Source organism: Protomyctophum bolini (assembly GCF_963924005.1).
Source record: "Protomyctophum bolini genome assembly, chromosome: 8".
Classification (NCBI taxonomy): domain Eukaryota; kingdom Metazoa; phylum Chordata; class Actinopteri; order Myctophiformes; family Myctophidae; genus Protomyctophum; species Protomyctophum bolini.
This window is the reverse complement of record NC_137869.1, coordinates 16554485-16581118: the sequence shown is the minus strand read 5'-3', so window position 1 is coordinate 16581118 and position 26634 is coordinate 16554485. Positions and strand designations below refer to the sequence as shown.

Below are 26634 nucleotides of genomic sequence, written 5' to 3'. Positions count from 1 at the left end.
CAAAAAAAGACACACACACACACAGTCCAACAATAATCTTAATTATGAGAATTTATTGGGCATAAAGGATACAAATGTCATGCGTATTTACAGCATTATGAAAAGTTTCACAAAATCAAATGAATCAGTCAATGGCCGGCATACGGTATTTACATTGCCCAGTGGGCATTACTGGTGTCATAGAAAAGGTCTAAGTCTTCATTGTCTAATTGGAGTTTATAAAATGAATGCAAACATGCATTAATACAAGCATTAAAAAACACAAACTGTAGGGGCTCAGCTCATACCACATTCTAATTCATAATGATCTGGACTGGCGTAAAAACTAACATAAACTCTCTATTTTAAACATTCATACATATAAACATATGCCCCCAGATGTACGAGCACGCACGCACGCACACACACACACACACACACACACACACACACACACACACACACACACACACACACACACACACACACACACACACACACACACACACACACACACACAAACAAACATACACTTTCACAGAAAAACGAGGTAGTCAAATGGTAACAAAAGAAATAAAACTACAATCAATGTCTGTGGCGGTTCTTTTACTGGGCACATGGATTTGTGCTCTTAATACAGCTGTTTTCAGTTCGCACTATAATGAACGCAGGGGCCCCTCAAAAGGATCTATCAGTGGCTACTCCAGTATACATACTATACTATATTATACTATATATATATATTATACTAAATCCTGTGTTAGTTTACCTCAGAGAAGTGAATGTAACCAAATGGTCCATTTGGTTACATTTTGTACCCTCTTGGATAGATTTACAAATTGACACTGGAGATTTTACTGTGCCCATTGCATGAAACTGCATCATTATTCCAGGAAACAAATTCTAATGGTAGCTTAAAATACTTATTGGCCGATACGGGTTGTGATTTATCCTACAACTACAACTCATCTAAGACGCATTTCAACATACTGTATGCACACCAATTATGGTGAATTGTATTTGACAGTTTAAATAAACAAATATCTCAAAATGTTCTCATACGATTGGATCGAAGCCATTAAGTAACCCGGAGCTCAGCCCCGTACAGCATGGCAGGATGAAGAGAGCGGGGGAGGCAATTACACAATGTAGATTATTTTACCACAGTCGATAAGAGAAGCCACTAAACTATAGGAATGTCAAGGAAGAACCATAACCCACAGTAACCACTGATTATACGTTACAGCATCCCTCCATACTGCAAGAGACAGAATGTTCCACCAAAACGTTTCCATCATCAATGTTTGCTCTACTGTATGGTGTTTGTTTTACAAAAGAAAATGCACAATAATGCAACCTTTTCCCAGGATACATGTGGGTCTGGTTAAAACGTGAGGTGGGGTCGGGGGTTGAATTCAATTAACCGGAGAAGTGCACGGTGTATCGCCCATGGTAGCCTACAGGGTTAGCGCCCAGCACAAAATGAGATTTATAATATTACATAAAAAAAACAGACCTTTGCAGAAATAAAACAAAACAGGTTGTGTAGTAGACCATTCTTCATTGTTCATGAGTGCTTACATACATAGCTTATTATTTTGGACAAACTTGATGGATAAAGAAAGACTGCGTTGTTTTCTCCCTTTAGATAAGTATTAAAACATTATTTGTGTTAACAATACAGCCTCAAGTTGATTATTACTGAAGAGTCACTGTGGTGGAATCAATGATAACAGTTTGGTGTCGAAGATTCTTACATGATACACCATGATGGATACTTAGGAGTATTCATCATGGTTTCTAAATTCAATTTCCCAATTTTGTAATATTATGACATCATTCATAATGTAAAATATATGGATTCAAAATATATTAATTTAGTAATGCTACAGTAGCCTATACCATCTAATTCCGTATGTCATTTCATACTGTATGAGAATATTTTAGTAAGCACATTGTCTATACAAGGTTGAAATCCAATGCAACAACTTCAATCATGCATGAGTTGCTGAATTGGGTAACAATAAAAAACACAAAATGGCATACTGTGTGTGTGTGTGTGTGTGTGTGTGTATATATATATATATATATATATATAAAAACATTATTCATTGTATCCCATGTACATTTAGAACATAAACTAGTGTTTGTTTTGTTGTAAAGAATTTACATGACATGCTCAGGTTTCATTACACATATTAATGAACAGCCAACATTTATAGCTTCAATAAAGTCGTCACGAACTACAATTTAAAAACAAAAAACTCTAGAAATTATAAATTTGAATGCCCAGAACACTCATATAGGTGTTTTCAATTACTCTGTCTGGATGATTGCATCTCTTCTCCAGACTATGGTCCTTGCAGACTGCTGATGTTTTTTTCAGAAAAAAAACGCAGAAAGAAAATCCCAAAAATGCAGCAATCTGCTAGGACCTTTATGTTTTTTTTTCAGCATAGCTCCACCCAACTTAAACCTGACTAGAGGAGTAATCAGAAAACATAACTGAGTCTTTAAAGGAAAAATGGAAGACAGAAACAACTCAGCTCAGAGAATATCTGATATTTTAAATGGAAGGGTGGAGTGCATTGGATTAGATTAGAGTAATGAAACCATTGATGAATGTGTCATGAAATGATTCATGATAATTATTATTTTGTTTAGTTTTTTCTGTTTTTTAACAAAGACATGTTACTCATGAGAAAATCCAAAATTCACAGTACTAACAAATAGACAATACATTTCTCTTGGTAAATAAATTCCAAAATATAATTTTATACACAAATATAGATTTATAATCTGTTCCCTCTCCAGAAACTTCTATACAGGTTTACATAAAATAAAATAAAACTTTGAGATACTATACATTCTTTTTTCACTCCTTACCATGGCTGCAAAGCAAATTGGTACAAAGAAAATGAACCCTTTCACTCTCTTCTCTCCATGACCAAATAAACCCAAAGTGTCCCAATTTGTCCCACTAATCTCCCAAGAATACTTACTCATTCGAGGAAGATACAATGATAAACATTCATGTTATTCTATGACGGTGGGGTTATCCAAATGACCTATGAAGCATTGGCAAAGTGGATGAAAAATATATGTTCCATGACAATGGGCAGGCTAAAGCTTATTCATTTAAGACTGTTGTCGGCACCCAACAGACATTTAAAACTGAATATAACACTACACTGTCTGTCAACCTTTGGAATGGCTTTACAATGCAAGAAATGTTCCATAATGTTGCATCAATCTGTACAAATTAGAACACTCTACTTTTCATATGGACTGGAATCAGAACACAACTGGCAGGATGTCAATTAGTGGCATAGGACCCAGACAAGAAAATCTATGATTTAACAGCAAATTCATACCTTAGTTCACTCACTAAGGCTATTATTGCTATCCAGCATTCTACCGTAGTTTGTTCTTGATTAAAATTCAGGCAAATGGCTTATGTTGTCAAGTCAGTATGCATGAAACTATGTGTATGAGTCCTGTCCAAAAGTTAAAAAACTAAAACAAACAAAAAAATTAAGATGAAAGGAAACTTTGCACATACTCTGACTTATACCATTTTACATTATTTACAGTATTCACAAAAAAATATAATATATGTATATCTTTACAGCTGTTCATCTTATAAAAGGGAAGCTATATGCAAGTTGAGACTTAGACCTTAGCTTAGACCTGATAAATGCATTACTATACGTACAGTACAGGAGCTACAGCATTCACTGGCATCATTTATTCTTGACCAGCTTTAAAAAAAAGTGTTATCAAGGGAAGAATAATGGTCAAATTTTGTATATGTGTATAATGTAGCTCTGTTTATAAGTCATTGTCAGCTTTTCACATTTTTCTTTCACATTTTGTTTGGCATTTACTTGCTATTTTTTGTATACATTCAACATATCTACTGCTATGCGTCCCTCGTCCCTTCAAACAGGTTCAAAACACAGTTGAAGACTTCCTCCCTTACTGCACTGTTCTCCAACTGCTAATAGTGGTTGTGTTAAGCTTTATTTATACACTACACCCCGTGACAGTGTCGCCACCATCATACTATGGAGTAGAGCCTGACTGATAAATTGTTTACCCGATATAATGGCCATTATTTTACTATTTTGATGACATCTGTGTCGGCAATTATGCAGACAATGTGTCACGATTTGAACTACTTTCAACCTGGTGTCCCTATTTTGAGCATGTCATTACAAGTATACGTTTTTAATACATTCAAATTAAAAAAATATATATAGCAGATCTACAAGCCCACAACTTGTTCCAGTGAGAGAGGTTGTGAGCTTGTCGATGGGCTATAACTTTTATTTTATTTTTAATAGTAAGTGGTTAAATAAAATAAAATTACCTATTTTATTTTTTACAAAATGTCGGTCAATACATCAGTAATTGGTGGGTCTAGGACTATCCAAAATCGGTATTGGCATCATACCCACACATCTTGGCATCGGGTTGGGCTCTACTACGGAGTATAAATCAGACTTTAATCCTCTGCTGCTCTGGGATCATGTATCACATGTATAGTGTGTGTTGTGAGCAGTGCTTGTAAGCACGGCATCGGATAGCCATCCCCAGCTCATTTGTGAATACTGACATTCTTGCAGCAAAACAATTTTTTTCCTTGCTATTGGCAAACACTTGCTTTTCATTTACAGCCCAGACCAAACCATTTAAGGTAAAAAACAAAAATTGCTCTCTTGTGGACGAAGGACAAAAAAAAAGCAGCATTTGGATTAGAACTGAAAAGAATAGGAAAGAAAAAACTGCCCGGTAATAAACTCACATTTGTTTTTTATAGTTTTAGTTGCTGCCTGCCCGGGTGTGGTTGCCATCATGGACCTCACATCTGTTTCGTTGAACTGTCAACCAAGTGATACCAGCACAGCAGTTTTACAACGTCCAAGACATGCTGGTGAGGTGAGGTGGCACAAAGGGGATTTACTCGCCTAATTTATGCTCCGTCGGACAATGGTGTCGTGCGCCACAAATAGTAGATTTCCAAGCTCACAACTTGTCGTGCCCTCGAGAGCTTGGAAATCGGCTATTTCCGACATGCAATACCATTGTACGACAAAGCATAAATCAGGCTTAAAGGTGTTTTGACTCTATTTTTTGGTCTTTTAAAAAAAGTTGTTCTTCTTCCTTGTTGTGGCAAAGGCATCCATCCCCCCAGAATAATTCCTTTCATCCAAGGAAACGAGTATCAACAAACTGGTCCCTGTGACCCGCTTGGCCTTTCCTGTGCCCCGGCAGGGGTTAGTGTCCTGCTGCGCTGCCCTGGGCTACGCCGTACTGCTGCTGGAACACGGAGTGCTTTGTGTGCTGCCGATACTGTGGGCCGCGCTGCTGTTCTCTGAGGCCGGCGGCGGGGGCTTCTGGACTTGTTGTCTGCCAGCTGCATCACCTGGGCATCAAGACAGAGTGGGAAGAGGAAGGTAGACAGAAATAGATTATGAAATACAGCAGAAGTGGGAAGGAAGAAACTTCTTCTCTCTCTCTCTCTCTCTCTCTCTCTCTCTCCCTCTCTCTCTCTCTCTCTCCCAGTCTAGATCACTGTAGCCTGTATCTTTACTCAAGTAAATGTATTGAAGTGCTGCTGCTTGCAATCTTCAGTGGTTCTTTGGGTTGGATGAGGTGCTACTGTATATATAACTGCTGTTACAGAGAAGCTGTTAAAGGGACGTTTCACAGCTAGAAGAAACTGCAGTCACTCAATGTTAACCCATTGCCTGCTAGCATTTATTGAAAAGTTAGGATCTAATTCACGCCAGCATTCTATTAATTAATTAATGCCGAAGGGCTTCGGCAATGGCGCTGAAAGTTAAGCATTTGTAGTAGATAACAGTAGCACAATAGAAATGTACACCCGATGGCCAGAAACATAATGAAGTGTGTTTTTTTATTTTCACGAAACCCAATTTTTCACCCAGTGTCAATTATCTAATGTAGTCCTGGGCGCTACACTTCCTCTGCCAACCTGGGGGGGCAGCAGTCTGACATAATGCTTCCTTCTATGCATGAGGTCAGTCCCCGGCCAGACGTAGCGCGTGGAAGGAACACGTTATTCCGACCAGTTCCTTTCCCCTCCAGTTTAGAGACCAGGATTACTGCATGTTTTTTGTGACACTCGGGGTGTCACAATGGGGAGAACATGCAAACTCCACACAGAAAGGCCCTTTCGCCAACCCCGCCTCGGGAATGGGCACTGATGACGCGTAGGAGAGAACATGCCCCCAGCGGGAGTCGAACCCAGGACCTTCTAGCAGTGAGGCGACAGCACTACCGACTGTGCCACCGTATCTGACTAAGGTTTAATTGGATTTAACTGGACCATAATGTTTTGGTGCCCTTCCCCTCCTTGTAGAGAGGGAGTCCAGGAAGGAAGAAAGACCACATATTCATGACAATTCTTAGTCATGAACATGGCACCACGAATAAAATATCTAAAAACACATAGAAACCCCAGGAAAGTGTTTCTTGTGTCCTAAACATCATTAAAATAAGATCTGGTTGCCAAAGGGGTGAAGTGGCGCAAGTCTTGGTGCCATCTTGTCACTTCAAAGCCAAAGAGCAAGTCTCTCCGACAGCATATTGTGTGTGTGTGTGTGTGTGTGTGTGTGTGTGTGTGTGTGTGTGTGTGCGAGCGTGCGTGCGTCCGTGTGTATGCGTGTGTGTGTGTACTGTATGCGTGTGTATGTGTGTGTGCGCGTGCGTGCTTGTGTGTGTTTGTGCGTGTATGCGTGTGTGTGCGTGCGTACTTGTGTGTGTTTGTGCGTGTGTGTGTGTGTGTGTGTGTGTGTGTGTGTGTGTGTGTGTGTGTGTGTGTGTGTGTGTGTGTGTAATTGTGTATAATGTATATGGATGTGATTACCCTTGCTTTAGGAGATATAGGGGAATAAACACAAGACTTGGCCCCCTGACCACTGATTTGTTTATCGTTAATGTTAATTTTGCATTCCAGTTGGTGGATTCCTACTGTAGGTTCCAAATCTGAAGGTTAGGAGGCAAATAAAAAGAAATGCGCCCTTTTATTTGGAAAAAAGTTTTCTGACCGAGGATGCTTGAAAAAAAGCCAAGCCTGTGTTTAATTTATGCCTTCGGCACAGCGTTTGTGGTACTAAAAGTCAGTGCATCAATTGGTCCTTTGCTATCTGTATCCCTGCTAGCAAAGTTCTCTGTCAATGATGGTTGAGTTACAAACTTTATGTTTAACACGTTGTGAGCTTATAGATCGGCTATTTTTGGCATGTGACACTGTCATACTACAAAGTATAAATGGGTCTTTAGTTTGTGATAAGTTAGTGCCTATAGCCTATATTATGTGCGTTCTTGAGTCTCTTGTGCATGTATGAACACAGGCAAGCACAGACTTGGATCCACAGGCTTTCCTGCACCGTGCACCCTCTTCCAGGCCCCATAGCTCTCTCTCTGTTCATGTTTACCAGAGCAACGCTGCCAAAGAGGCTCTGGCTAAAGAAAAAAAGAACCCATCTTTGCTCAGAATTCTGGGCTTTTAAAAAACAACAGTCTCACTTTGCCTCTGTGTCAATTCCCTATTTGTGAAAACACAAATACACCACGTGTATTGTCTTGCTACATGGGGGAGATTATCCCACCACAATATTATATTTTGTCTGGAAATTCAACATCCTTGGGCCACAATGAGTTTGTGTCATCTCTGGCTTTGTCTTTAGCTTCTGAGAAAAAGACCTTTGGATCACAGCACCTAGTGCAGAGCTGCATCCTCCATATTCCGAATCAGTACCAAAACCATAAAAGTATTAGTTGTTGACGATTCCAAATCAGTACCAAATCCACAAAAGTAACAGTGGACGATTGGAAACCGAAAGGTACCGAAAACAACTCTGGCAACACTTCCATTACTTTAATTGATGTTCCTTGGTGTTTTAGCTTTGAACAAAAAATAAACATTTCTAGTGTATGCGTGTAGTGGTACCAGCACAGTGGTATGTGGACTATACTGAGCCAAGATAACAAAAACCTTGGTGTTTTCCGAAGTTATTGGATCTTTCAGTTTACCTTGTAAGGAGTTAATGTAGCGCGGATCCTGAAAGTCCAACATAAACACCAAGTATAGCCCCAATGTGTGTTTCAATAACAACGGAAAAAACCTAGCCTTTTTAAGGAGTTCAGAGTGCAAGAACATCCAACATTGTCCACAGGCCCCGGTGGGGGTAAATGTAGCTCTATTTTGATTTCAACACTCCTTGCACTAGTTAAAAATACACACTGGGCTGGTATTTTTGGTGGCTGTTTTCGAGAATTGATATTCTTGGGGTTAATGTGGAACGCCATATAAGGGTATTCCAGTCAAAGCAGCAGAACAAGCTCTTCCAGGTCTGGTGGTCTAACAATGATCACCGTACATGTCTCAAATATTGTTATCCCGATGCTGGAGAGGCCTGGGCTATACATCTAATCCTTCCATAAAGGCCATCCCTACACCTGTTTCCCTACAGATGTTCAACTTTTGACCTTAAAAAACAAAAACAAAACAAAAAAAAAGCTGGGAAATGGGCCAGTCAAAAGGCTTAAGTTTCTTTATTGGTCTCTCTAGGAAACTCATAAAAATCAAATAAAGTGGCTTTCTAAAGAGGTGCCAATGCAAACATTGTGATAAAGATAAGGCGACTCACATCTGACAGTAGATCTCTCCTTGCTTGCCTTTGGAGAAGGAAAACTCTTTCAATGAACAAATTAGGCAAAATCCAACTGACTATAACTGAATGTGGCTTATGACATTTCTTTTAACATTTTGATTCCATCCCAAATGATTGCGGCTCAGACCAACGACAGCACCAAAATCATAAGGCAGGACTATTCAGTTATTATCAAACATCTCTGAGCTCCTCGCATACAGCAAAGGTAACACTCAATAAATGAGCCCATGCGTCACTTTTCTGAGGGCGAACATTCGGAGCACACATAGCAGATCTACTGTACATGCTTACAGTAGATTGACGGGGGACTCTGATCAATTAAGTACTGTATGGGTTCAAGTGGTCGCTGTATGCTCCTCACATACAGCGAGGGTAACACTCAACCACTTAAAACCTACAGTATACAGTATATTTACCTAGTTGACCAGAGTCCACCAGTGGTTTCTACTAGGCCCCCTCCTTTTTTACTCTACACTAAATATCTTTGCTGAAAATAGCTGATTGATCTGCTATTTTTGTGGAATGTTTGCGCCAGAATAGGGCCGCTAGGGTTCATGTGGTTGAACACATAGCCACCATTGTTTAAACCTCTGAATCTCTTCGGTGGAACTTCCTGGCCCAGCTTGTGAAAGATGTCTACAGAGAACGAGATGTCAGCAATGGAGAGGTGGGTCAAAGGCACGGCAGATCACCGGTCAAACAGTTGGGGTTGGGAAACAGGGCAGCTCTGTGTGCTGGTGTACACAGTGGGCTGCCGGGATCGCACTTCCTCCCAGGGGTCAGCCAGGGTCAGGAGCGCGGGGACGCTAGGGAAGGTCTTGGCATCTCATGGACAGATTGTGTGTCTCTTCCTGTGAGCGCCCCACTAAACCCAACAGATGGGGGGGGGGGGGGGGGGGGGGGAATTCCAAGCGACCTATCTGGCCATTGTTGTTGAGAATGTCCCCCCAATTGCCCTGCGGCCCCCCGAAAACCTCTCAAAGGCAGGAAAGAGTAAGAGGTGACTCTCAGTGACGAGGCCAGGATATATTTACAGTAGTGAAGTCAATATGTTATTGTTAAGCAGCCTGTCAGCGGAGGGATGTTTGGCATTAGGCGATGGTGGGGGTGGGACGGAGGTTTCTGGCACAGAGATGCAGACATTCTTGGACTTCTTATCTTTTCATTAGTGAGGCGTGGGGATGATGGGTGGCCCACTGGGTGGCCAGGTGGCGGAACCGCAGGGTGCAGAGCGACCTACCTGTGTGTGAGTAGATGAACCGCAGGGTGCAGAGCGACCTACCTGTGTGTGAGTAGATGAACCGCAGGGTGCAGAGCGACCTACCTGTGTGTGAGTAGATGAACCACAGGGCTCCGGTCAACAGGGCCCCAATCACGAAAGCGGCAAAGGCGATTCCGACCACTGTCGGAGTGTCCAGGACGTATAGGATGGCTGCGGGACAGAGAACACGTACCATTCATATTTAGTGACAAGTTTGAATATGAAATGGAGCAAAACAGAAATACAAGAAATTGCTCAAAAGGAAAATGAAATCATTACTATGAAATAGTATAGCAGTAGTAGTAGTATGAAATCACGATGATCCTAACTTACTTTCACTGGGAGGATTGGGCAGGTTTCTGGGCGTTGTGCGTGTGGTCGGAACTGCAAAATAAACGACAACAGTTCCATTTTACTTTACGTGTTGACTATTCAATGACGCACAGCGTACTGCATGAACTTGAACATGTTTAATACAACAATGCAGATATTCAAGAGTGAACCCTGACAACCCCCAGTCAAAGAGGATAAGCCAGGTTGCTGATATTGCATTGTGTTGATAAGCAATTCTCTATGGAATGTGATACAGAAACCTGAACCATGCAGCAGAAAGAGCAACTCCTGTGTAAGCCCACAGTGGCCTCCAGGATGAACCTATTGACTCTGTCAAGGCACTGCCTTGCCCATTTATTTGAAGTCTTCTGGATAGCTTTCAAAAGTGAAATTAGCCCCAATTATGTCTCAGCAAACAATACAAAGGCGCTTGTGTGGGGGACGAACTCAAGAGCAAGTCTGGTACAGGTCCAAGACCCCAGCACAATGGCTGCTATTCTCGGAAGGAACACCTTTTGGATTTTCATCCTGCGTGGCTGACGATGACAGGCCATCACAGCAGCGGTTTATTTCAGAAGGGTCTGTGACTGGATGACATTCTCGCCACAATGCCCAAACCCCTCAAGTGCTATCTGTCTCGCTTTAGATTGTGATGTTGAGAAAGTCCACAGCACTGATCCGAGAGGGGACAGATACTGCACCCAGCTGAGGTCAGAAAAACACTGATGTCTTGTGGAAAACCCATGGAAAACCCATGTATAAGATTTTATTAGGTTTGACTTAACACCCCCATTCACAAATTAATTCACAATTTAATTGATAAAGACCTCTTTCTCTCCCATGAGCTGTGTTTTATTTGTTTTATAGAATGTTTTTGATAACTTTTAAGACATACAAGGTTTTCCTCAGACACTCTCGGACACATCACATGTTTGGATCACGTGACCGGAAAAGAAAAATCACTGATGCTGGCTTCTCAGGGCTTCTGGGTAATCGAGGCGCAATGCAATGTCTATGGAGTGTAATGGCTTCCTCCACGTCGCTATGTTCCCCGTTGTATATTTTGGTTCAGCATGAAAAAACATGTCTCTGCCAGAGGCTAGGTCTAATGTACAGTCAAATGAAATGGAATATTGAACAGTGATGGAAACTCGAGAGTTATAATATTTGAATGAATCACAGTCTGACCGTGGCATCTCTCACTCATGACTTTTTGTCCACCTCTCTGCCAAAATGGCACGAGAGCCTCAGGTCTACAAAATCTTTTATGCAAGATAAGTACTCCGTTCAGCATGTTCATTATTTGAACTGAACCAAGCACTGCTATAGGAGTTCGTCTGAACTCCAGACCTATGTTCTCAGCTGTAAGCGCTTGCCAGAGTTGGAACAGTTGTGATATCAGCAAGAAACGTCATTTGTTTATCCAAGCAGCAATGGAAGAACACTCCTTTGTAAGGCTGTGTTTCTGTTCAACTCTGACCCTCTCCTCATGGTGTGCAGAAACCACTGACGGAGCCTCTGGGAGACCCTTGACATTGGGGGTCTGTACTCATACAACATGCCGCAGTTGATGTGGTTGCACAACATTCAGGCTGACAGTTCAAAGTGTTTCGTAATGACTGCAAACAGCTCCATTCCCTACAGCTGCAGCCTGCATCAAAGGAAAGGTACAGTATGCTTATTATACAGTTTGCACAGCAGTTGTGCCTTGTCACACAGTATTCTTAATCTTAACATTGTTCAATATGTCACTGTCCTTTCAGCACTGACATTTGAAACTGCATTTCAGGCATGTAGCTAACTTACAGGGGCGGGGTAGCTGTAGCTGGCTAAAGTTTGTATAAACTCTTGTTGCGTTAAAATGGACGAGTGGATGTTGCTGCATACAGTACATTTGAATTTGAATGCATATGTAAAGCACTTTGTAACTATATGTTTGGAATGGTGCTATATAAATAACATCGATTGATTGATTGATTGATTAATTCATTAATTCATACAGTAGATCACAAGAATTGCACTACAGACAGATGCTTGAGTGACGCAGGGGTAAAAGTTCCTGTCCACCACCACTATGGACACTAGGGATTCAAATTCTCCATATTGCAAAATTACAAATTGCGTATTGTTATGGAAGGGGTCCAGGGGAGGGGACACATGCTCATCTGCGCCCTCCCTAACAAACCAACCTGTAGGGGTCAGCAGTGGCAAGGGACAAGGGGAAGTGAAAATTGGCAGAACAACCAAATTGGGAGAAGAAGGGGGAGTTGTGTCAGCTGTGTCACATGTCCTTGCTTTCAAATCAAATCCTCTCTATGTCAATTTAACATTTAACACAAGTGAAATCAGTGAAGTGCATCACTTCACATATCTTGTATAAATCTATTGTTTTAGACTCAAACCTTGTTTACTACCTCATTACAACATTCCTTGTTTACTGAAAGGAAACAATCCTGGTGCTGGAGTAATGACCCGGAGCACCCTGATGATACAATTGGACCTTTCCTTGTAGTTCAAAGTTCTGTGAGGCAAAAAAAAACAAAAAAGTGGGAGGACATTTATTGATGTTGTGAGGCAGTAAATCTATGTTTGATGGCGAGGCTTTGAGGCTGTTATGTTTTTCCATGCACCAAGTTGGCCACAAGTGGCCCCTCTTTGATTTGTAGATCAAGCTCAACTCGTTGGGATGCCGTCCAGCAGCGCAGAGCTGTGGCCCTTGAAAAGGCTGCTTGTTTTCTTTGCCATCTCTGCATAAGAGATGCCTTTGTGTTTGAAAACACGGCTTTTGAAATGGTCTCTTTTTTATATTGGGGTTTATGGCATATCTGTGTTTACTTCATCTCCACCATGGAAAATACACCCAGTGCACTTGGCACATTGGCATGGGCACACACGCGCCACACACACACACACACACACACACACACACACACACACACACACACACACACACACACACACACACACACACACACACACACACACACACACACACACACACACACACACACACACACACACACACACACACACACACACACACACACACACACACACACACACACACACACACACACACACTCTCTCTCTCTCTCTCTCTCTCTCTCTCTCTCTCTCTCTTTCTCTCTCTCTCTTTCTCTCTCTCTCTTTGCCATTTGCCCGGTGCCAGGTCCGGACTGGCTCAGCTCACTGTAGTTTTGGCAATGCCTGAAAAACTCACTTGGGCAATTACCACAAATTTCAGCGTCTCTGTCCCGAGGCTGTTGGCCCTCGTATTATTCATGATGGATCAGGTGGTTCGAGTTCGAGGAAATATACTGTATAACCCTCACTGAATTTGTCTATACACATCCACGGATCTAACAAGTCGTGAGGTCTTCTGTCCGCTATGCCTAATTAACCGTATAGCAAACCCACCCACTCCTACTTGGCCTGGTTTGGTTCGTTTGTGGAACAATGACAGCCCAGTGATTAAGAAGCAGCATGATTTACATCCAACTTGCGAGTATATAAAGCTGAGTCAGACAGACCACAGTGCTGTTTCTTGACAGTGTAAGCGCAAAGCGCTCCGAGGGGATGCTGACTCGAGAACCCCTGGCAGCTGAACCGAGTGAAAAGGGGGTTCTCATGATATCACCCTCGCCTTTAGTTGAGTTCATAATTAGCAAAACGTGGTGGCGGTTACCCTGGGCCTCCCTCAACGCCGGCCCCGCCCTTGCTCCGCTGGCGCTCCGTCCCTGCCCTCCGAACCCCGGAGACTCCGCGATAGGCAGGTTGAGCGTGTGAGCGACTAATGGAGCAATGAGGGGCCTCGGAGCTCTGGCTACGCTCCCAAAGCCAAGGAGACCACTCCTCCACCGCCGCCTCCTCCTCTCACTAGCGGGAAGAGGAGGCCACAGTCAAGGTTCTAAGTGAAAACAACTGGAGCTCCAGTTGCTGGGGTGACTCCCCCTTTTTTCCATCGCTCCGTCAGCGCTCAGCGTTGTAGCAGAACTACCCTTTACTCCAGTAAACCACATGATCACGCACACAAACACACGCACACACACACACACACAATTTTAATATATTGTATGCACAAATTGCAAATACAGCGTGTTTGTTTGCATGCTCACACACATGCACGCACACACGCACGCATGCACGCACGCACGCACACGCGCACACACGCACGCATACAAACGCGTGCAGAGCAAATGATATCCAGATGTGGGGATGTGATGTGTGATGGTCTGTGGCTGGAATGGTCTGGTCTAATCTCCAAGTACTACACTGAGGTTTCTCTGTGTCCTTCTGCCACCAGGACCAGACCAGTTCTTCACTTAATCAGGTTCTCGGACACACTTTAAACGCACACCACACACGGAAACGAGAGCTGAAGTCCATGACGTGCAGTTCCGATAAACAGGAAAACTACAGATGTGACTCTTGCCCGGGGTTGTGCAACATATTGATGACTGCACTAGCCCAAAGCCAAATGGCAGGAACAGATTGACCCTTAAAGGCTAAGCCATGTTGAACTTTGCTAGAAGCCTGGGTTGTATAGCTAGCCTGGCATGATGCAAGTTCAAATATTGTCAATCAAATATTGTCAATCATCTGTTCCTACATTTGTTGTTGTGCTCAAGAACTTCTATCAAGGCTTAAAGGGATAGTTCAGATTTTTTAAACTTAAACTGTATGAAATACTTGCCTAAAACGCAATTCGTTCATTTTTTACCCCTCTATCACACAGAACTATGTTTTTTTGTGTCCATATCACTACGCCCGGAAAAAAATAGTTCCATGTGATAGAGGGGTCAAAGTTGAACCAAAGTTGCGCTAATATTTTAGAAATAGGTCAAATGACGTTAGTTTTGTGAATTCATTTACTTTTACTGCGTGGCCCCCCACAAAATGACCGGAACTACTTAATATTGACCAAAACCAGAGCAGAACTCCCACCACAGGACTCGGGTAATCAATGAATACAGTTGCAACCACTATGTTAATGGTAGTATTTCATACAGCTTAAGTTAAAATCTGAACTATCCCTTTAATAGCTTATTTTCCATGAGATATCTCGTGATTGGCATAGATTGCGTATACAGCCATTTAGAATATCCAAAATTACAAATTGCATATTGTTATTATATAACACAAAATTACAAATAAGATTTGAACTTGGTGTGTATCATATCATACTATACCAAAGCTAAATAAAAAATGTGACGTGATAATATCGGCACTAACCCTTGCCAAACATAATATTACAGTATCTTAACAAATCAATCAAATCAAACTTTATTTATAAAGCACTTTAAAAACAACCAAGGTTGACCAAAGTGCTGTACAGATCAGTGGCAAAACAGAGACAGGCAAGAGAACACAGAATGTAAACGAGAAAACACAGTCAGAAATGATAACAAAAATATAAGCATGAAAGGTTAAAATAAGCCAAACAAAATATAAAGATAAAGCAAAACCTAAAACGGACTCAAGAGGGATTGAAAGCCAGGGAGAAAAGATGAGTCTTAAGGTGAGACATTAATATCTTATGTGCTAACCTGGTGGTTCCTTTTGTTCGTCCCCGTCAGGCACTACAACAACCAGGGGCTTTGTGGACGTCTTGGTGTTCATCATCATAGCCAGGACGGTGTCCAGGTTGACAGAGTCACACGCCTCGTTGGACTGGACGCACTGTGCAGAGGAAGAGGAAACCAGTCAGAAAGAATATGATATAGTGGCCAGTTGGTAAATATGCACTGTTTTCCTTTATGAATGAAAACACAAGGCCGAAGCCTAGTGACCCCCGCACGACCTAAGAGAAGGAGTCGTCTTTCATCCCTGACCACAGGTATAATTGTGAGGAAGTCATACACACTCCAAACTCATAAACCTCATCCTGACCTTGATCATAATCAGAATGTAAATATTAGCCACACTGCCACGAGTCAGCCCAAGGCCCCTGTCACTACTCTGACAGGATTTCTTTTTCTTCCCCTTTCCCAAAATGCCCTTGGGAGCCAAAATGGGTCAAATGAGCAAAGGCGTGGGGGGGAGGGGGGAGGGATTTTGCTTGCTAAAGGTTTGTGAAAGTACAGTAAATTAGTGGAGACAGATCGCGGACACAGCAACAGGAAAGTGGCACTTAAGATGGATGCTTATTTTGTTCTACAGGTGGCTACTTGGCAAACCTTAACGTCGATTTATGTTTCCTGCTTAGCCATGGGTAGAGACCTGAAACTGAATGGTTCAGGTCAGCCAGAGCCAGCACTGCAAACTAAAACACAGAGTTCTGAGTGCTTGGTTTTTTCAAACAAACGCAGTTACAGTACAGAGCATACTGAACACACAGGTCAGATTTACAGAAATAAAGGTCTCTCTCTCTCTCTCTCTCTCTGTCTCTCTCTCTGTCTCTCTCTCTCTCTCTACACACTAGCAAACAACAAATATGTATTTGAATTTAGCTTTTGTTGTTGTAGTAAACACGTTGCATACCACGGGTAGTGCTCGGTTGGTCTGCTGTCTCTTGGAGCACAGAGACATTTCGCAGTGCAGGAAGAGAAGGGATTCGTTGAACTTTGCGTCGAAGTTGAAACTGAACCTCTTCCGATCCGTCTGCGTGTGAAGGATATGAAAGTCTCTCTGAGGGTAGTACTTGACAGAGTCGTCCCTGGGGCAGATGTTCTCGATGAGGGTGTAGTCCGAGGCCGCGTTGGGGTCGGAATTGGGGGAGATGAAGCAGGACTGGATCACAAACCCCAGCTCTGCGTCTGCTTTAGTGGCTAATATCTGAGAAACCAGAAAATCAGAGGGAAAAGAAAACATGTAGTGTTCAAATACACGAGTAACAGCTGTTATCTTTCATGGTAAGCTTTTCTCTGTAAGCAGTAAGGAAGCTGACTGATGACTGGAGTCATTTCTGGTTGATAAAGGTGGGCAGGAATTACTTTCAGCTGCGTTAAATCTAAGTAAAGCAAATCTTCTTTCGATTGACTGATTGATTGAAGTACTGTTTATTTTTTCCCTTTAATTTATTTTATATATTCAAAAAAATTGTACAAGTAGCTGATCTACAAGCTCATAGAGGTCGTAGATGTACTATTTTGGATTGGTAGGATTGGTAGAAAAAACATACAGATCATGCTAGATGTTAGAGCCGAGCTTTCATTTTTCAACATGTCTGACTTTGCTTTATGGTTCAGATGCCTGCAGGTTTAAACAAACACAATCAGGCTTCATTCATTATCTCAGCCATTACCCAGCTACAGAAGCAGTCTATTTTCTGCAGAGAGACTTGGTGTAAAAGGTTTTGGGTCAAGTATAGATCCCTGGTGACCCAGGTCAATGGTTAAAGATTTGATACCTACCCAACTATCAAAGTGTATATTGAGGGGAATTCACCAAAGTGAAAAACACCATGATCACTCAATGTCAAAAGTACAATGACATCCAACATTCACAAATCATGAAGTGGTAATTCAGTTCCACTAGGAACCTGACATTTTTGCCTGCACACACCACAAGGCATTTCCCTGCTGTGTTATTCTTTTTTTCCCTTCTAAATAGTAGAGAAGCCAATTTAGCCAAATTGTGCCATTTCCCAGATTCCCCATACACTTACTGTATGTGTTACTATTATTACTGCTGTTGGTCCCCACTTGCTCACCTGACAGTGAAGTGTCCCACCGTGAGGTAGGGTGACCAGATCCCAACTCACCAGATGTGGGACAAAGAGTGTGTTTGGGTGGGACACAAAAATAATAACATTTATATTCCTTTATATCAATATGCTTTGCCATCTGGTTGATTCAGTAGCACATAATAGGACTGTGATGATAATAACTACTATGCAAATTAAAATAAATAAAAACTTAACTGCATTTAAATGAACTATTTACTGGACAATACAACCAACCAACCCATACCACTGCACAATACACCAACCAACCAAATACAACTGGACAATACACCAACCAACCAACAAAGAGGCTTTGATTTGATTGTGAAGACATGAATTACAACCAATAAGGAACCAATAAAGAAATGTTTACTTTATCAAAGCATTCTCCGACTAACAAAGCCAACTACTGCAACTGAAAAGAATGGAGTGTGGGCATTTTTGTCACTTGGGAGTTCTGCACACAGGCAGGTGCAAGCACATCTGTAACTATGGATGCTGCCTTGATACAACCACATGCCATTTTCTTTGCAATATCAAAGTCTGGAAACATGACTGATGGGAGCTTATTGCCACAGATCTGTATGACTGGGAGTGTTGCACTGTGTGGTATAAACACTAGTTATTTCAGCTGCTGTTACCTTATCTGTGTTGGAATCTTGTTTTGGTTTGATTACAAACGTCCATAAGATCCACACACATTGAAGCCTCCTTTTGAGCAACACGTCTTGCACTGGCTTGGCTTCACCTTCACCCACGGATAAATATTTTCCCCGTCCTTTTTCCCCCATTTCCTTTTCTTTGCCGTGGTCTTAGTTTCTTCCCTTTTCTCGTCCATGTTTCTTTAATCACAATTATCGCTACACGCACGCACTGAGGGGTGTATTTCAGTCACTAACCCAGGGATTGAACCGGGAAATGTCCGAAGTGGCCGCTCTACCACCTGAACCACTACGCCCCCTCCCCCGGTAGAACAACATTGACATTTTTGGCACGACACGCAGTTAAACATCCGAGGTACACTGCACTGTATGCATCAAAGGCTAGCTATAAGCTAACACATCATAGATTGTGAGCACAAATGCACAAGAGCAACATCCAACAGCACACCTTGTGGCCCTGGCCTCAGAGCAGCTCTCAGCCTGGTGTGAGAGGTCTAAAGGTGGCGGGGAAAGGTTAGGCCAGAAGCCTCATACACAGAAAGCTCTTTGTAACCTGCTGGCTCTATGTCCACACTGTCAGTGAGGCATCTTCTTCTCATAGCATCATAAATCATCACTTCAAAGGGGCCTCTTCGTATGGGTCTTTATACCATTCAGAAGACCTCCATAATTATTGTTTCACAAGAGATGTTCCACCAGGCCAGACAGTCAGAATACCAAGACACACTAAAGGGGGGCTGCACAGTAAAACCGTGAGCATTAATGGAACTCTTGACATTGTCAAAATGGACGCGTTCTGGTCCATTTTGACAGTTCCATTAACGTTCCCAATTTTACTATGTACAATGGATGCTAGGGGTGAACGTGAGTGCAAGCTTTCTATCCTAAACCAGACCAAATACAAATTGACCTCATAGACGCCACACTAGGAGATCAAAGAAAGTTAGAGTTGAAAATCCCAGACAAAGAGTACACAGTCAGGGTTTTTTGGATTATATTTTTTTTGTCCCATGACAGTGTTGATCACCCAAAGGAAAGAGACCAAAGTATGTACGCACAGACAATGAACTTGCAGGACCACATTATCCTATTTCATTAGTAAATTACACCGGATGGTAAAGTGTACTTAATGATGACATCACAGCGTACCTCAACAAACACCGGTTTGTTTTCCGACACAGTGTGGAAGGCCTGCGGTGCCGGGTATCGGAAGAGGTTGCTGTGGTACAGCTCCATGCTGAACGTCACGTTGTCGCCCGGGTCCTTGGCCGGTCCCGGCACAATCTTAGGAAGAAATTCGGGGGGATCTTGGTCCTTTTGGTATGTGCAATTGAACTGGAATGAAGCACATAAACCAATGCAAACATCAAACATAAGACTCAGCCACTGAGTGAGATGGCTCAGAAGCTAAAGAACAAACAAGACAAAAAATCTGGAAAATACAATAAAAGTGGAGTGTTGGGGGAGTGGGGGGCCTTCTGGAAAGAAACGGTAGAAAATGGGGAGACACAAAACGTGGAAAATATTAAAGGCCAGCTTAAGAGCAGTTAGAGAGACAGACATCACTGCACAAGAGCGCAGAGGCCAGATGAGTCTTTACTAGCACCAAGGGACTCTGGGAAATGGAGTTTCATGACATGATTTATGCGAAGGTGGAGACGATCGGTGGTCTTGACTTCTCAACTCTATACAGGCTTGGAAATCAGAAAGAAATCGGAGTCAGAAGAAACGACTCACCACGATGGAGGACAGGTGCTCTGTGGGCTCCACAAACGTCTTTTCCAGCTCCTCCGTGTCCCTTGGGAAGACCACGTCTCCAGACTCCAAGTCCTCGTAGTCTGGCCCTCCACTCCCATCCTTGGGCTCAGTGTGGCTGATCAGGATCTGTAGGGGGATGACCATGATTCAAAACAAATCTGCTGCATTTACTGTATAAGCGATAAGAGATTAATAACAGAGGTTTTTGTACTGATGTTTTTCTCCTTCTGCTGCAGTTGAAATTCCTGAGAAATTGTACTAAATAGTACGATTGGAAGTTGTGCACATTACCTGCACAACAAATATGTCCACAAGTGGCCTGATGGGGTGCTATAATTAAAGGCATCCATCTACCCTCACAATACAAATTTGACTCAATAACTACTAAAGCCTGTCTGACTAGCTTTTGTGACAGAAACTGAAAAGTGCTATTTAAAAATCCATGGTGCTATACATAGAACACAAAAGTTTAACCTGGAAAAACATTCCTCAGCTGTCAGACGACATGCAAACGATTTTGCATCTCAAAACTTAAGTGTAGACATTCACTTTTTTGAAGAATCAGTGTGTGAACATTTTGTTCTCTCCTCTATGCGTTCAGCTTATAGAGCTGATACATAATTGTTGTTGACTGTTTATAAAACAGTTTTCTTGACTTTGCTGTACCATAAATATCTGAACATACCCTGAAAGTTACATTCAAATTGACTACAAAATGACTACAAATGCAAAAACAAAAAGAAAAAAGAAAAGAAAAAAGTGTGTGGCATAACATGAATCAAGCGATAAAGCAAACATTGTTTGCCAAATCATTACAAAACTCACAGAATATGTTTCCTAACCATGTATTGAACCATGTGTAAAATTATTTTGAAATCGCCCCATTAGGTCCAAACACTTGGCGCGAATCTGGCCATAATTCAGACAGTTTGTCCAAACTAGGTGGATATGTTGAAATCTGATGAGACATGGGCCCAAAATGTTTTGAAAGTTAAACGTAGCGTTGCCGAAAAAGGGCCTGGCAAATTTTGCCGTAAATGAAGCAGCGTTTATCCGAACGCCATAAACCCTTAGTTCCCACAGAATCTGTCAAAGGTTTAACCCTCATAGTTTTCAACTTCTAACTGTCCATGTTGTCTTGAACTCCCACAATGCCAACTTGCTGCAATATTGTTTTTGTTTTGGTCAACAGACCCCATTGTGAGCAGTATTGCTCAATTCAGGGTGTTCAGGATTCATAGAATACAGAGATTTTAATCTATTAGGGGGGTGCCAAGCCGTTCTGCAAAGAGGTCTGGAATTAAATTGTGGGAACGTCCTGTGATTCTGACAAATGAAATCCACAAAACATGTACGACATCTCCACGGAAAATAAATATGTTCTGAGTTTCATTCAATTCTGTGGGGGCTTCCAGAGCCAGCGGTGAGTAGAGGGTGAACATGTAGGTTTAATGAGGTGAGAGCACAGCCATGGTGGCATTGATTAAGTCTCGCCTGTGGTCCTGATGTTAGCTGACCCACAAATGGTACCCCTACTTAATTAAAACCATAGAACAGGACAAACAGCGGCCAAATGGGGGACGATAGCCTTTTGACAAGCGGTGACCTAGAAAATGAAACGTACGTTGTTTTGACCAGAGGTCTTAGGTTATCACCGCATCCAAGTGCTCACACAAAAGACAGCCTTGGACTCGCGCCCAGGGTTTTTTACACTGTGTGGGATCGAGAAAGTGTTGTTCTCACTTCCCCTCGCAGAGAAATAATTTCAAAATGTCCCGGAGGAAGCGATTTATCTCTGCTTGTTAGAGGAAACGCGTTGCAGGCTTTCCCTGTTAATGATCATCACTCGGGTGTTGTGAGATGCGAATGTTCAGTCCACCATTAACCTTTTAACATGTTATTGTTAGCCATTCATTTCATAAGAATAAATTATGTTTTTGCATAGTACTATATATTTGTATGTCATTCAATGTTCAGATTAATTGAACATGAAGGACCCTAATGGAAATTGGAAACAAGCTAAGCTATAGGCTTTCTTGGGTTTTAAATCCTCTTAGCAGACCTTGTATTGAACGGTACTTTCCTGTGTTTTTTTCTGCAAACTGTTAATAAAGTATTCAATCAATCAATCAATCAATAATTTACATTGAAAATACTTATAGTACACAAAACCGATTGTTTTAAGTTGATCAGTGTTATTGCCATATGGCATGGGTGGTCACATGTATTGTGATGATAATTACAGAGAGGTGTCATATTGCTTGTTATGTACTCACCGAATTGATGTAAAGGACCTTGGAGCTGGTGGGCATGGGGTAGACAGTGGTCTGGCAGCCATCTAGAGGGGTTTCCAACGTATAGTGTGTGGAATTAACTGTTGCTTTGCATTCTGGGTCTTGGAGAGTGAGGTTGGCATGAGCAAACCCATTGGCCTGGTGACATAAAACAACATAAGAATTGGACATGGATGAATATGAATTATTGACCAGTCTCCAGAGTTGTAAAGAATAATGTTACATTGCAACATTTCACCATTCAATCTCATGTTCCCAGGTATAAATAAACCTCACACGGTGGCCTAGCTGCAACGCTAGCTACTCCTAATTACATTCTATGGGAGTTTTCCACACTGTGATGTGGGCTGTGTTCTCTCTGTGTTCAGGCGCCCAGTGTTGGGCAGCGGGCACCATCGTTCCTACTTCAATGCCAACCAGTCTTTAAAAGGGAGACTGGCATGTTAATATGTAGCAACTCAACAACGGGAGCATTTCTCGTCTTTGTTGGACCTCATTTTAAAAGGCTCCGTTATCACGCTCATCAAATCTAACTAATTGTTTATGAGCTAGTGAAACATTCACTGACGACTTTCATGTTTCTAACTGGGGCAGGCGTGTCCTCCGCTCACCTCCAGGCTCTCTCTGTCCACGCTGACCACCATCCTGGTCTCTTCACATTGGACCGCCAAGCCCACGCTCAGCACCCCCTGCTGCTCCTCGGGCTCCCCGCCCTCCCAGGGCCGGTAATCCAGGGAGGGCAGCGACAGGTAGGGCAGACCCTGGGCCACATGTGGGGGGAAGGGGAAGGGCAGACTGGAGCGCGGGGGAGCGTCCCTCGCACCTGGTAGTGGGAGGGGGCCGGAGTTGCGCAGGATGGAGAGTTCTGGAGGGAACATGCTCTCCAGGGGATCCACCACATCTGGAAGTCACACACAGAGACCACGGTTAACACCTCACCAGGCCCGGTGCTTTAACTGGCTCAATAACTGCACTGGACTGAGGCCGTAAAATAAACTTCACCATTTCACGCAGCCCCATTTCGCAGGACCGTGAAATCTCTAATTACTTTTAGTTATTGATGGTCATTTATTATGGCAGCTACTATAACTTGTGTTTATTTCTTGTGCACGGGGTATATTCCCTACAGCAGTAGGGAATGAAACACCTCAGGACATGTGAAGTTAATGTATTATATCTATGTATGTACTGTATATACCAGTATGTATGTATTTGGCTGTGGACCCCCATCTGAAAAGGTTTTGTGCCAGGGACCCCATCATAGAAGAGTATAAAATAGGGTTAAAGTGGTTCAATAGATTTTGATACTATCTATCTATAAATGCACAAAATCTTTGGGAATTATTAACTATTAGCTGAGCACGTTGCTGTGTTTGACAACGGGCAGAGCTAGGGATGTCCATATATTATCGGCCTCCCAATTTTATCGGCCGATAAATGCATACAAAATTTATATCATTGACATATATATTTTATTTTATTTTATTAGAGCACTACAGAGGGCAGGTGTGTGTGTCTGTGCAGCTGACACTCATTGACACTCGTTAATGATATAGGCATCAAGGCAGTTATGCTGTGATGTGATATCGGTATCGGTTGATATCAGTATTGGAAATTAGGAGTTGGACAATATCGTCGGCAAAAAAGTCAATATTGGACATCCCTAGGCAGAGCACACAGGCTGTTTTACAGGCTAGCACGGCTCACCTGGTTCCCTGAGTCGGAGGCTGAAGTGGTTGGCCACGGGGGTGCCGGTGTATGAGGTGACAGGGCCAAAGCCATGGTCTTCAGCCCACTTGATCAGGGCTTGTGACCCCGAGGGCAGGTGCTGCTTTGAGGACTTGGATACTTCCATCAGCTTCTCCGTGCTGGGGCTGAGGCTTATGGTATCAGAAGTCTAAGACAAACAAACAAAATGGTAAACCCAGGTTCTTTGAAAATGTGAATGAACTCTCACATAAACTATGTGAGATTTTCCAGTGAAATCCTGAGTTTTCATTTAACCCTTAGTTAAAAAAAGGGTAAATTTTTGTTGGAAGTCTTAGGTGTGACATATGTCGTAAAGATCGTTTGATTCTTTCTAAGCTTTGCGGGATAGAATAGAACTGTAGAACAACTTGGAATCGCTCCAAACCCAACAAATCATAGGACTCTGTAGGTCTAATCTGGCACAGTCGTTGTTTATCATAACAAAAGGGAGAGTGTACGTCTGTGGCTTGATGTTATTTCATCTGTTTTGAAATGATGATTTGCCTGGCAGCGGATAAAAACGCTGCGGCCTACAGTTTGTCTAACGATACCCAGATTAGTAAAAACATCACACCCGTGTGAAGTGAGGGGCGCTAATATATTAAAGTCTATGTCATGTTGATTAGGTGATATAATGGTGATGTAAAACAAACGGTGACAACGCAAACATTAAACGCCATTAACATTAAAGAGACAATATGACTTAACGACACATTATGACGTACATGTTCCCTTGATTGTCAATGCGTTTACAAAACAAACTTTGAACTAAAGACAAACATAAAACCTGTGGGCTAGCGCCCCTTTAAAAATATCACGAAAAGAAGAAAGAAAATGGTGTGAAGAGGCCAGACTTGCTAGCTGTTGTACATATTTCATCTACCAACACTCTAATGATAAAGTTGCTATCAAACGTCTGGCAACTCTCTATTAACAAAGTATGCACACAGTAGTTTTTACAAAGTCCAACCACATTGGCCAGCAATACACATACCGGTACATTTTAGCTGAGGTTTCATTTCATTTTGTATATATATATATTGTCTTGCTCTAAAAAAAAACACAGCTGTCAGCTTCCAAAACCTGCCATGATGACCACAAGCCACAATGGAAGTGGGCTCATATTTCCATGTTCACGTTTAAAAAAAAGAGAGAGAATGTAAAAAAAAAAGTGCAGTTCTGTGCTTCCTGGGGGGTTCTTGTAAGTACATGAAGTGTGGATATGAGGCGAAGAGCGTGTCAATGCCTGATCGATGGTATGACTGCAAATGTGACACATTTCTTCAGAATTCTTCATGAATTCCCCCTCATTCCTCTCTGCTCGTAATGTAATCCCTTCTCACAGTCATTTCCCACACCATTCCGCTGTCTCTTTGGACAACCCCCCTTCTTCCTACAGTAGCAAGACTTTGACTTTATGAGGCTATCATATCACATACATAGTTCACATTCTGCTTAATGCTGACACTGTATTTTCCCACCCATATTAGCATGCTTAGAAGAAAGAAAGAAAGAAAGAAAGAAAGAAAGAAAGAAAGAAAGAAAGAGTTCATCATGTTGGACATACTAATAAAAAATAATGAACCATAACATTTCAATATCGTTATTTCTGAATTTCATTTATGAAGCTACGCTCAGCCATCGAATGGAACTCCCATCTAGAGGCATGCTCATTCCTTTGCACTGTTCTGTACTGTATGTTCTATAGGCCTGAGTGGCTTTATTCCAGGTTGGTACAGCCTGGTTGATTTAAAGCAGTGACAGGGCAGCTGTAAAAACAGACTGCGCCTGGCAGAAGTGCAGCGTCATGGCTGGCAGCCACCAGGCAGGAGTATCAGTGTTACACTCTTGTAGAAACCCGGAGACCTTAGCGCACCTCAACGGAGGTCAGTAAAGGACCCATAAGGAGCTGTGGTGTGGACAACAGGTGATGGATGGGCAGAGACAGCAGGCCAGGCCACCTCACAATATAAAGCCACATTTCACCAGAGTCATGCTAGGGGTCATTGGGGTTGGTAATGTCAGATATTGGTGAGTCAGATATTGGTTTCTTTCAGGGTTTTTTTCCTTTTCCTTTTCCTTTTTTTAATGCACACATTCTTCTACACTACAGTCAGCCAGCACTTAACATACCAACACTGGAGCAAATGTGGCCATTGGACAAGTGCCAGTTTCCCCCCAACTACTAACACAAAACCAAAATACGCTGAGGCCTCCCGCATTTTGGCTG

At 42.3% G+C, this 26634-nt stretch overlaps 1 protein-coding gene across 1 annotated transcript in view; it reads right to left on the bottom strand.

Moving 5' to 3' along the window:
- Positions 1-28: 28 nt before the first annotated feature.
- tgfbr3 (transforming growth factor, beta receptor III) overlaps positions 29-26634 on the bottom strand; it is an 88406-nt gene continuing 61800 nt past the window's right edge. The window contains exons 8-17 of the mRNA XM_080770024.1: positions 24363-24552; positions 23267-23556; positions 22638-22793; positions 20341-20487; positions 19753-19938; positions 16759-17052; positions 15825-15957; positions 10279-10329; positions 10009-10116; positions 29-5407 (exon numbers count right to left, since the gene is read on the bottom strand). Coding sequence (XP_080626150.1) covers positions 5286-5407; positions 10009-10116; positions 10279-10329; positions 15825-15957; positions 16759-17052; positions 19753-19938; positions 20341-20487; positions 22638-22793; positions 23267-23556; positions 24363-24552 — 1677 coding nt within the window. The 3' untranslated portion in view covers positions 29-5285. The remainder of the gene's footprint in view (positions 5408-10008; positions 10117-10278; positions 10330-15824; positions 15958-16758; positions 17053-19752; positions 19939-20340; positions 20488-22637; positions 22794-23266; positions 23557-24362; positions 24553-26634) is intronic.